The sequence below is a fragment of the Nannobrachium achirus genome, assembly GCF_963921795.1.
Source record: "Nannobrachium achirus genome assembly, contig: SCAFFOLD_264, whole genome shotgun sequence".
NCBI classification, from domain to species: domain Eukaryota; kingdom Metazoa; phylum Chordata; class Actinopteri; order Myctophiformes; family Myctophidae; genus Nannobrachium; species Nannobrachium achirus.
The window spans coordinates 64,279-77,500 of NW_027665066.1; the positions used below are offsets into that span (position 1 = coordinate 64,279).

A 13,222-nucleotide genomic window follows, 5' to 3' on the forward strand; every position below is an offset into this window, starting at 1 on the left:
GGTTAGGGAGCCTGTCTGGGGAACCAGAGCCCCTGATTGTCCCAGGTTCCATTCCATAGCTGAATGGTTAGGAAGCCTGCCTGGGGAACCAGAGCCCCTGGTTGTCCCAGGTTCCATTCCAGGCCAGGGTAGTGGATGTGTGTCCCTGAGCAAGACTCTTTGTGGGCAGCAAATCTGGGTTGGACTCCCCTCGGGAGGAAGTAGGTAACTATTTTTTGATTGGCCAACGATGACGGATGGGCTTTACGGATTGGATGAGCTTTGTGTCACAGTCTTGCTGTACCAATGAAAGTGGCAGAATGCACAATAGAGCTAGCCTCGCAACATGGAGTTGTCCTTAGACAATGCATTACACGATGACGTAGTTACTCACTTTGACAGACAGGTCCAGTCAGTAGTCATCAGCGCATCAAAACATTGTCGGGAGAACATTAAATACGTTGTTCGTTTTTAAGTTATGAGATGCTGTTGATTTCAGATAAAACTTCGCTTAATGCAGCTTTTATTTGCGATTTGTGAACTCGCGTCGGACATGGGGTCCGCCATGTTTGTTTACAAAATGCGAGAGCTCTAGCAGCCGCTCGACCAATCAGGAGCGGTGTGAGGCGGATTCGCTCGGAATGCAGCCTTTTGATTGGGAATTAGAAACCCAAGTTCTAATAAAGAGGCTCGATGGGAGGGACACCAGACCGAGAAAGGAAGCACATTGGTGATGACGTAGCTCTGGATAGCCTGCGAGGCTACAATAGAGCAACACACAACAATCTATTGTTATTCCTGAGATAGGTTGGTAGGTAGATGGATATGTGCACAGACAGACCCATGTTGATCCTGTGTGGAAGATTCAGTTGTAGGAGGCAGCACAGCAGTTACAGAGGAAAGCAGATACAGCAACGGGTAGTGACAGGATGATTGAGAGCCACAGGTGAAGAAACAATATCAAAACGTTATCGACAACAGGACAGTATACAGTACACCAACAGTAGACGATACACCAACATACCAACATGTACAGTTGGACTGTTGAGCTGGACGGCACTCCGAGAGGAGACCACCGTAGGGCTGTGGCAGTGGGACTCAAGGTCTACTCCATCGGAGGATACATTAACATGCACGGCCGCATGACCATTGACGTTCGTGTCTTCAACACTGTCTCTTTGCGCTGGACAACGTTGCCCCCGGTGACGACCAGCAGAGGACAGTGTCCTCCCGACGTCCCCTTCAGATACTGGCGCCACGCGCCCGTGTTGATTCACCATATGGTCTTCATCCCGGTGATTTTTCACGAACAAGATGAAAATCACTTTGTGCTTTATGCATTAGACGTGGAGACCCACAGGTTGTTCCAGCCTGAGGTTTCAGGCGACGTTCCACCGGTGACAATACGAAAATACAACAGTTTGTTTTCCGTGGTCTCGGGGCAGGTTATGTATGTCTGGCTGACTGGATACGATAGTGGTGAAATGTGTAGGCTGGACACCGCCACCATGGTCTGGTCTTCAATTAACACTAGAGGCACTCCGGCACCTATTTCACTAGCTCGTAACTTTGCTAACATCATTGGAACAAAGATATATCTAGTCGGGGACAGAGGAAACTCTATGAGAGCGGAGGAAAGCTATGTGAACGGATCCGAAGATTGGCCAATGTTCTTTCTGAGTGTGTTCGACGTGGAGACCAACCTCTGGCTGGGCCAGCCCTTTGCACTAGATTATAAGGCCATAGGATGGCCTCGATGCGTCACCGCCTACAATGGAGAGCTGTACATGTTGGCCAAAAGAGCTCCGCCCTCCACAGAACAAGTGTGGAAGTTCAATCCGGAGACGTTCTCCTGGAGGACAGTTCGGCCCCGGGGGAATGACCCGTGTACGGGTCTCAGGATGTGTTGCCGTGTGGTGGGCTGCTGCGTGGTGGGAGAGTGTATCGTCTTTTTCGGGGGACCAGAGGACAAGGAGTTTGCCGATAAACTGCACATCTTAGACATGAGTCCTAGTCTGAAGGCGTTGTGCAAGCCGTTGGTCATTCAGTACGGTCTGGAGCAGTCCGGACTCCCACACGACCTCCGCTGGGAACTGGCAGCCATGACGACCCAAGAGGAGGAAGGGGAGGAGTTTGATTCTTTTGTCCAACAATGTTACGCCAGTGACCCGAAGTATAAGCCTTGTCTGTACTATCGCAAGAAATGACAAGCGCCTGATACAGTCTGTGGTAGATGAGTATTCTTTTTAAGTTGTCCTGCATTGTCCCCCTACTAGAATTTCGCCCGCCTTCGGCGGGCTCATCCTAGTGTTCCAAGCCTGCTGCTCCAAGCCATGTTGCCCACAAAAAGCACTGTTTCTTCATGTATGTTGATTGTGTGTGTGTCCTATCACGTCCTATTTGGATCTTGTTTTAAAAAGTAACAAAACATGGATTTATTAATTTTTTGCAAAAGGATTATAAGGTATTGTCCATCAGAGCAGTAAGGTTACAGGGGCTTCTCTCTTATTTGAATGATGCCTAAGCTTTGAATTTGTTTTCAGTAATTAAAGGAGCTATAGTCAACTTTTTCATTGTAGGTGTACATCCTAGTCTACAGACTAGGATGTAAACAAAGTACGGGCCCTGTAAATGTAAACAAAGGGCCAAAATGATTATTTTATCATTATTTTACGCTTTTTGTGGTCATTTTTTAATTGAAACACATATATGAAGCTTATTTTTTTATAAAATATTTTCGAAACATTATTTTTATTTTAGCATCCGTTTTTCAAGAAAAAGTTGACTATAGCTCCTTTAATGTCTATTGCTTGCTGGATATTAAGTCTCTATTAATGTGGGGTTGTTACTGTATTTTGTCCCATTTATTAATCTATATTCTGCTGTTCATCTGACATGGGGTTGCTCAGCCTACTTTGACTTGCACACATGCGCTGGCATTGACAATCAGATGATTGCTAAGCAGTTCACTTGTGTTAGAGTAAAGCAGTTCCAATGTTCTAAAGGACAGGTTTAGGGTAAATTAACGATGATAAAAAACATCGGAACATCGGGGGAGAAATGAACGATGTCCGATGTTCTTGTTTGCAGAGGGGGCGCGGGGCACAGACACACACATACAGTACACACACAGTAACAAACAAACACGCAACGTACATGCACGCACCCCCACCAAGCTGATGACATCGCTGTTCTGTGTGGAAGCAACCGCTCACACACCGAGACACACACACACACACACACGTGCGCACAATGCACGCAGTCACGTTCGCTCGCACTCACAGACAGACACACACACACACACACACACACACACACACACACACACACACACACACACACACACACACACACACACACACACACACACACAATGTTTGTTGCCATTGTGTGTCCCAAACTCCCAATAGCCAGCAATGCTGTTTTCGTAAGACATGCAGCGGAATATAAGCGAGCCAGCGATTAGATGTCCTGCCACACTGAACGGTGGCTGAATGGTGTGTGGGCGCCTGGGCGGAGACTTTGAGCCAGGCGCATGCTAGAGATGGGATTTATGGTTCTTTGAAGTGAGCTGGATCTCTGGGATCCGTTCCTTTCAAAGAGCCGTTCAAAAGACTGGCTCAGTTTAGTTACTTTGTAGATTTTGCGACGAGTTGCGACGCATTTTGAGCTTGTAGATAGCTATTTTCTAATGTCATTCATTGTAAACATTATTCTGTATAATGAGTAGGCTTCTTTCTACTATTGGTACTTTAAGTACATTTTGATACCAATACTTGTGTAACCTACTTAACATTTTGAATTTCGAACTTCTACTTGTGGCAGAGTATTTCAACATTGCAATATTGATACTTTTACTAATAAGTAAAGAATTTGAGTACGTTTTACACCACTGTGTTCATTAGAAAGGACATGCTCCCAGCTACTGCGCACCGGATCCCATCGTTCATTTCAAAGAGCCGTTCAAAAGACTCGATTCGTTCGCGAACGTCCTATCTCTAGCGCACGGATGAAGGAGTCGTAGAAAAGGATAAGATAATGACGTATCAGGAAGAAGGATAGGTGACGTAGCACCGTTCGCGGTTGAGGCAGAAAAGCGTGGCAAAGAAGGTAAAAGAATGCATGAAGACCCAAGAAATAGCGACGGTCCAAAAGCGAGAGGTATGATTGTGCTGTCGGTTAAATGGTTTTGGGAATTGGGCCGTGGGTCTGTGCTAACATAGCTGCAGTGTAGCTGTGGGATACAGTACACAGGGCGTGATTAACTTCTGAGGGGGTGGCTAACTTCTAAATTGTAAGTAAGGATATTTAGCTTAGATGATATGATATCACACAACACCAGGTTAAAGGTTGAATTATTGTTTATTTGTTAATCATGATATGTGGTTTGACTGTTGTGTTCTCTTCTTACCACAGTGTGCTTCCTGACATTGGTTCTAGTGCCTTTCAGCACTAAACTCTCACTCATAAGACCAGAGGGTAACCCCCCGGCTCCACCGGGCGCGTCGAGCGTCGCGTCAACGTCAACGCTGGGAACGCTCCCGTTTTAATCAATGAAGGGTGCTCCACTGCCGACGGTAACGTCAACGTCGGACGCTCCGGTGACGGCGTCCAAACTCGAAAATCGCCCCGGTTCAATTTTTTGACGGCGTCCACAACGTCCAGTCATGTATAAAATATGAATAAATGCATTGTAGGCTATATTTAAATGTAGGCTATATACCAGGGGTGTCAAACTCATCTTGGGGTGAGGGCCGCATTGGATGAAAGGCGACTTGATGAGGGCCGAACCAGTCGCGGATCGGATGGCATGCACACTCGCGCACATGTTCGCTCTGTTTTTCTTCCTGTCGTCTCAGCCACTGCTGTAGCTAGCAGTATAGCAGTATATCATTTTACAAATTGTGTTCATTATTACGTAAAATAGCTACTTTCATTATTGGTACTAGAAGCTGGGCCGCCCTTCGGGCGGCCCAGCGTCTAGTCGGCGACCTGGCCAACTCGGGAACGATGTAAATAGGGAATGAATGCCCCGCCCTTTAATGCAAACCCCATTATACCTGTTGTCATAGGACCCGTTTTGACCATCTGTTTGCCTGTGTCCATTTATGCCCATATATGGAGATATCTGTATCTGTCTGTCTGTCGGCGTCCATTTTATGTCCATATATGGAGATCACTGCAGATATAGTTCTGGGTCCATTTTATGCCCATATGCCCATATATGGAGATATCTGTCTATTTGCGTCCATTTTATGCCCATATATGGAGATCTCTGTATCTGTCTGTCTGTGTCCCTTTATGCCCGTATATGGAGATATCTGTTTATCTGCGTCCATTTTATGCCCATATATGAGATCTCTGTCGCTTTTTGTTTGTTTCTTCTTTAAGCAGAATACACAGCCTGCTTAAATCTGCATCATTCAAGTCATCCTCCCAGTCCCACGCTTTGTCGCTTGTCTTATGTTTGTCTTTGTCTCTTTTATTTTCTTTTTTGGAGCGGACCCCATGAATGCCCCACCCTTTAATGCAAACCCCAATATACCTGTTGTCATAGGACCCGTTTTGACCATCTGTTTGCCATTGTCCCCTTATGCCCATATATGGAGATCTCTGCACACACAGTACCGGTTGCGGAAAACTCTGATGTCAGACATCAGCTCCGCATTCGGGGATTCATTTTATGCCCATATCTGGAGAACGCGCGTGCCGGTGGGAAGAACGGTTCTCGAGATTCACATACATACATACACATTCACAGAGATTTTTTGTTGACTCCTGGCGTACGTCATGTCAGAGCCTTTTATGAAGTGATGTCACAATGAGTCAGCGATTGTGCCGATTTCCTCAGGAACAGCCTGATGTCAACAATCAGCTCCGCGTAAGGAGATTCCGAACGTTTCGCGCCGGTTTCGGAAAACCGCGAGTCGGGTCGGGTCGAGGCCTGGCACTGCACTCCTCGCGGCGGCGGGGAACGCGCGTGCCGAATCTGAAGCCGGTGGGACGAACGGTTCTCGAGATACGCGGATTACAAACAAACAGACAGAGATTTGTCGCATTTATAGATAGATTACAGTTGCAGTTAGGTACAAGAGATGCTATTTGTTTAAAGGAGTAGTTCATCCCCAAAATGACTTTTTTTTCTTTGATTACTCACGCCATGGAGAATTGAGTTCAATAATATTTTTTTATTTTATTTGTCGCATTACTAAGACAAAAATGTGATAATAGTACACTTCCCCCCATTGATTCCGGATGGGGACCCAAATGCATTTGGGTCCCCATCCGGAATCAATAGGCATGCATTTATTGTAATCAAATTTCTGTTTTATGAATGAGTCTACATTGGCTCCATGGCATTTTTGGGGTGAACTACTCCTTTAAGGAGTGCCAATAAGAATAAACCATTTGATAATAGAATAATTCAATTCCTGATAGTCTCCAGTACGCTATAATTTGTAAATGGCTAAAAAAATATTATTGATGCAGGACAATAATTATTTTTATTGTATTTTATAATAAAAAAAATAAAAGTAATAAACAATAATGGCATATTCAGAAAATATCGGAATAATACAACTTTTACATTTTTATTATTATTATATTTTTTAAATAAGTTATTTTTTTTAACAACATTAATTTCCATGTCTAATATGTGTAATCTTTGAGTACAGTTCGAATATTGTAGGTATGTTCAGGTATTATTCATAGCCAGACCAACCACCCTATTCCTAGCAATGCTGTCATCTTCAAAGAGAGAGAGAGAGCTGGTCACTTAACGTTCCAATCAATCAACTCAATCACTGCCAGGTGGGAGAAACCTAGCCTGCAGTGTACAGTTAGGTTAATTCTTAAAACAATCATAACTCTTGACAGGAATGGGCTAGAGACTTACTTTTTTTTTCTAAATGCTCAGAAATGTATGCTCTAGCCTGGTTAGTACCCCTAAAAAATACCAATACAAAATAATTACCTCTTTAATGAGGCTGGACTCTTTCTCAAAGAAAAACTGATATCAAACAGGCCCGCGAGATTAATCATCTCGCGGGCCGGATTCGGCCCGCGGGCCGTATGTTTGACATCCCTGCTATATACTGTACGTGCGTTTCTGCTGTTGGCTATCCATTCACAAGGGTGACTAGATGTCCCAAAAATCCTAGCATATTGTTTTATGTAATTACGGTCTACTTTGATAAAATTACAACAGGCTATAATCATGACAAAACAAAGTGGTCAGTGGTGCATTGCTGCTCTCTGCTGAACATATGTGCGCTATACGTTCACATTCAGGTCACAATAGTTTTATTCCTGTTTGAAAGTGATTTTCATGTTGTTTTGGAAATGGGCTATATTGGCCATAGAATGAATACACAGCCGCTGCGCTGCGGTGGAGCCGGTCGGACGTCAATGTGACGGCGTCAATGATGCCGTCAAGACGCAGAGCAGCGCGACGCCGCCAGTGGAGCCCTGGGGTAACACTATCCATCCCCAAGTACTGTCCAGTGTCCATCCCCACTTCAGCGTTGTAAGTTTTAGTTTTTGAGCGGTGGTAAACCGCTCCATAGAGTGGCTGTGCGTGTGTCTGTAGCCTTTTTCGTCAGCATTTTGCCATAGCAAAATGTGTGTACGTAGCATCATGTTTGTCTAGTGATGTCATATGTCGTATGTCTGTAGCCTTTTTTCTCAGTGTTTTGCCATAGCAAAACGTGTGTGTAAATCCTAGACTCAAATCCTAGCTTATGTTATGCAAGCACGACCACCGCTCACTTCACATTGGGTGTGATTTTTTCTTTAAATGTGCCATCCTAAAACATTCACTGCCAAACACCAGTTTCCAGAGTGTGTTTATGCTAAATGGCACTCTTCCCCAACCAGTGACAAAGTTTGGGGCTTTTGTGATTTTCCTCTTTAAATAAATCACAAAATAGTGCAAATTGAGCGGTGCTATTTATGAGTTGATTTTATGAAGTGTCCCGTCGGCCTGCAAAACTTTGGCCTCTGAAGTTTTTGTACACGTTTTTGATGACGTTTTCAGGCCAAGGACCCCTTAGTTGAGAGAGATGAAGCAGGGACCCCCACAACTTGTTCATAGATTCCATATAGTTTCATTGTTTGACAGCACAATCATCAGTGTATTTTGGATTCATGTCAATTTGTACACACCTCCATTCCGAAACCCCACCATTCCGAAGATTGACTTCCATTATTCGGAATGGTGGGGTTTCCCATTGTTCTATAAGACCCCACCATTCCGAAAATTAGAAACACTTCCATCCACCCCCACCAACCTCCACCCACTTGATCACATCAGAAATCTCCATGTATGGGCATAAAAGAGATTTTGTTTCTGGGAATGACCATATATGGACTTTCTATTTTATTTTATCCTTTATTAATAATAATATATCCATATACATACAATATATTGTATGTGTAGTAATGGTAATATTTTACCCCTATATTAACGAGGTGGTTTGAGCCACAGTCCTATCCAAACAACCTACCCCTAGGTTGCGAGTTGGTTTGAGCCTGAAGAGTTCATTTGAGTCTGATCAAAGGGGGTGAACATATTTTCATTCCTTTTGTTTCTTTGATGTATGGCTTGGCCATGCATTGTTTATAATGTAATGCACTTTGTTTATCACGTTTACATGAAGTTGGGTTACGACAGTCAATAATTATGCTGTTCAAAGCAAATTGCCAAGTATCTTCAAAGTGGCGTCACCCATTGTGTAGTGGTTGCGCGCATTCACCGTTCCCTCTCAGTTCATGCTGGGATTGAGAGCGGAAGGTATGTGATAGTTACAGAGTTCTGTCTATAAAGAGTGTTACAATACATACTGTAGTTGCAGCAACAATGAAGGACACATAATGTGTGTTATGTATCAGAAAACACTTCTGTGTAAACTGAGGGTCGCTATATTTGTAACATGCTGTAAAATACTGTACACTGTTAAAGCTGTTTTGTACACACTACACAGGCTGCTTTGATGTTCCCGCGGCGCTCTGCGCCACGGTGCTGTTACGTTGCATCATGGGAGTAGTAGTTTTAATGCAATAAGCAGATCGGTTTGCTGTGAAGGAATGGTGACAATGCTTTTATCTCATTTTAGGCACTACAACAGACCTGTGTGCCTTACCATTCAATGTTGTGCTGTGCACTGTGTCATTACAGGTATGTTTGTGTACTGTATTGGAGGTATTGTAATTGTGTTACCCAGTTGTTGTTTACATAATAGTTATTGCTAATGACTGTATTGCTGATTTAATGTTTGATTGATTTATTTCTCTGGTGTTGTTTTGTAATGCTGTTGAGTTTGCTTTTGTAATGCCATACTGCTTATATGGTTGTAGAAACAGACTGTAACTGAGGTAATGACAGTTCATGCTGGGATTGAGAGCGGAAGGCACTACAACAGACCTGTGTGCCTTACCATTCAATGTTGTGCTGTGCACTGTGTCCTTACAGTAAAACCTACCAACGGAGAGTCCTGTGTCCTGTGGTTCATTTCTACATCCCCGTGTTGCGGGGGTTACATATGCCCATACATGGAGATCCCTATCTGAACCAGCCACACAGATATGGACCATGCCTTTGCAACTGGCCAGTGATACATATATCGTTGGACAAAAAAATATATATATTACTGATGTCCAAGGGATTAAAATGTTTAAGCGCGATTAATCGCATGATTTATGTAGTTAAAACATATTTTTTTATTGGCTCAAACTTGCACATGTTGTATTCAGTGCAGGATGCATCCAAATGTATTATGTATAATTATACTATACTTTTATTATGTATCCAATAAATTATAAACTCAATGTTATTTATTTAATCATCTTAATTAAATTATAACCCCTCTGCTGTACATCATTTAAGAAAGTAGTTTTCAACCAGTTGTCCTTGAAGGGGTTCCAGCTAATGTTGGAGAGTTGGTAACCAAATGGACCCTTTAGATCTTTAACTCTATCAAATAAAATGCTGAATAAATGACACACACACACACACACACACACACACACACACACACACACACACACACACACACACACACACACACACACACACACACACACACACCATTTCTCTCGACAATGATAGAGCGTTTATAGAGTTTTCAGCTGGGGAGGGCTGGGGGCTGCCGCTTTTCAAACGTAGGTAGGGCAAGGGGGGCGGGTAGCGTCATTAAGTCAGCTGTAGATGTTGACATCCAGACCTAATTCCACTGTGTTTCATCATTCATTCAGCCCAGCTCTAAGTTTATTTTTTTTGGGGAGACACACACTCACACACAAACACTGTGTGAGCTGTTTGCTTGCTGTGCTCCGTTGCTGACTCTGACTGAGGCTCATTCTTTTTCTTTTTTTGCGTTAACTGCCTAAAAAAAATTATGCCGTTAATAGGCGGATGCGTTAATTAGTTAATACCGCTTTCATTTGCACTAATATACATATATGTATAAATTACATCAAGGATCTTCATATATGGACTGTCACTGTGATATCACTGTGATAGCAGTGGAGGCAAGATTATCGCTGTGGGCTCACTGAAAGGTGAGACCAGTATGTTATAACTAATCTTTATACGTAGGTCAAATGTATTCTCCTCAAAACTTAGCCAATGAGGAGCAGCCAAAGGGTAGATCTTTGTGCCCATACATGGTGTTCCATGCGAGCCCACACTGTTTGGTAGGAACAGTATTTCTAGTTTTAGTTGAGACTTTGTTCAATGCTTTTCACCCCCCCATTTCATTCAGGTTGGGGTGTAAATAATAGATTTTGTGTGCACATCATAATAACTGTTTGATATGTGCTTTCAAGAATGCTGAGATGAGGGAGTGTGCAGCTCACACACAGCCCACATCTGTTCCTGAGACACCTGTTGGCAGGAAGAAGAAAAAAAAATCCTGTCTCTGTTATTCCAGAAACTCCATGATCAACGTTGATGAGCGGAACAGAGAGAGACACATGTCCCCGACTTGCTTGCCACCATTATTATAGGACAGTAGACTGACAGGATGGGGAATGACACGCAGCACTCAAAGCAGCAACACACTACACATGCAGGGCCTCTGCACCCTTTTATTTTAGTTTTTGTTTGATATCAGTTTTTCTTTGAGAAAGAGTCCAGCCTCATTAAAGAGGTAATTATTTTGTATTGGTATTTTTTAGGGGTACTAACTGCTCCTACACCTGGCTTTTTCCTGGAGCATAGACCGTTGATCACAGTCCGCCAGAGTCCTTTATCCCGGGCCTTCTTTTCCAGCTCTTTCCATGTCAGTCCACACTGCTTGATGTCAGCCTCCAGGTCCCTGCGCCAGGTGTTCTTTGGCCGATCCATCCCCACCTTCTTCTCTTTATTCTCCTCCTCCACTGATGGTAGACCTGCTCTCAGCCAGAGATCCTTATTGCTTATGGTGTCTGGCCAGTGGATTCTCAAAGAATCAGGATCCTCCTCGGGCAGCTGTTGATGAATGTTTGTACCTTCATCGTTGTCTTAACTCAATGTGTCCCAGAAAGTGAAATGTAGATACATTTAAGATGTACAGGACACTATATGTGGCCTTCACACCTAGATATGACTACTGTTGCTGTCTTCCAGAAATCGGTATTCGTACATGTACTTCGAGCATGTAATCCAATTGCAATTCTGTAGAGGGTAATACCTGATTGCGATAGACAAGACCGTAACTAATAACTGTTAGCTTGCATAATGTTTGGAGTGTGGGACTTGTTTCCAATATATTGACGCCAATATTAGCTCCAAAGATGATGACACGTCCCCCATTCTCGTGACAGCACAGCCGTCTTTCTCCAGCCACTCTCGCAGCGTCCAATCCGGCAAGTGGATTTGGATTGAATCCCCCAATTCCAACTGGACCATTGGACCATTGATCCTGGCCAGGATCATATCTGTACATGTCAGTATGGCAGGCTCGTTGGTTAGCGTAGTTCAAGCTATATCCACCCAGTACATATAGCTGTCCATTGCAAGAAAACGCTGAATGATTTCTGCGTCCATCAAGGGCTGCTGGAGGAACAGTCTTTTGTAGCCATTCTTCCTTCACTGGGTCAAAGATTGACAGGTGGTGTTCGCCTTGTTGATAATGACTACCGTGGAATAGGTACATTCTGTTGCCAATCAAAGTGAGAGAGTGGAATGAACTAGCAAACATTTGGTGTGATTCGAGAACAAACCAGCCACCTGTGGCGGCGTCGTATTTGTGAAAGCCAAAGGTGTCATCTCCGTTAGAAGCTTGGCCTCCGTGGATATACATGCACGTACCAATAGCACAGGCCGAGTGGCCAAACCTCGCCGCCGGAGGTGACAGCCGGCCAAGCCGGAGAGGCGGGATCCATTGATGTCCAGTTATATCGAATGCATATAGAGTGTTCGATAATGGATCTTGTCTTCTTGGAGGATACACCATCAATCCTCTTGGAGGATTCAATATCAATCCACCCCATATATAGACAACGCCCTGAATGAATACAGCCGTGTGATGAGTCAAGGCGGGCGGGACATGTATTTGAGGCCTATGTGTCAGCCCAGCTAACCGGCTCCAGCGCAGGGTGAACATAGTGAATATGTGCACCGACATTTCATCATCACCAAGTGCTGTTTCAAAATTATATACCTGACCCTGGACAAACACAGAGGCACTGGCATCTCTGCGGTTGGGTCCGCTCTCGTCGTATTTCAGAGTTAAAGACCACTCCATTTCTTGTCCTCAGGTGGCAGAAAGAATGCTTATAGGCTGGTATCATGTGCTTTCTGCTGTGTTATATAGGCTGGTATCATGTGCTTTCCGGGGTCTGGTCATCACGATGTCATTGTGGACCAGAGCTATATAAATATGTCCATATTTGGACACATAATATGTTAACTTATCCCATTAAGGCGTTAGGAGGTCCCGATTCTAGTGTTGTAGTACTCGTCTACTCGAGCAAATGACTCCTCTCGAGTCAGGTAGCGAGTCCAAATTTTCATTGACTCTGTCAATTGATATTAATTTATTAGTGAATTAATTTTCCCCACTGACTTTAATTCAAATTTAACTTTTCCCAAATATGGAGATGACTGACATTATAGACCACATGAGACATATATGCCCATATATGGGCATTCCCCCCGAAAACGTTAATATTTAGTGCATAATATATTATGCCCATATATAAAGATCCCTGATTATGCTGATTTACACCCTACCTTCATATCTCCATATATGTATATGGATAA

The 13,222-nt window shown here is 43.7% G+C and overlaps 1 protein-coding gene across 1 annotated transcript; it reads left to right on the forward strand.

Moving 5' to 3' along the window:
• Window positions 1–1,007: 1,007 nt before the first annotated feature.
• Window positions 1,008–4,435, forward strand: LOC308280638 (kelch domain-containing protein 3-like; the record flags this gene model as incomplete). The annotated part of the gene is made up of 2 exons (XM_080754966.1): window positions 1,008–2,026; window positions 4,396–4,435. The coding sequence occupies 2 exons, from the start codon at window positions 1,008–1,010 to the stop codon at window positions 4,433–4,435; spliced, it is 1,059 nt and encodes a 352-aa protein (XP_080611092.1).
• Window positions 4,436–13,222: the final 8,787 nt, after the last annotated feature.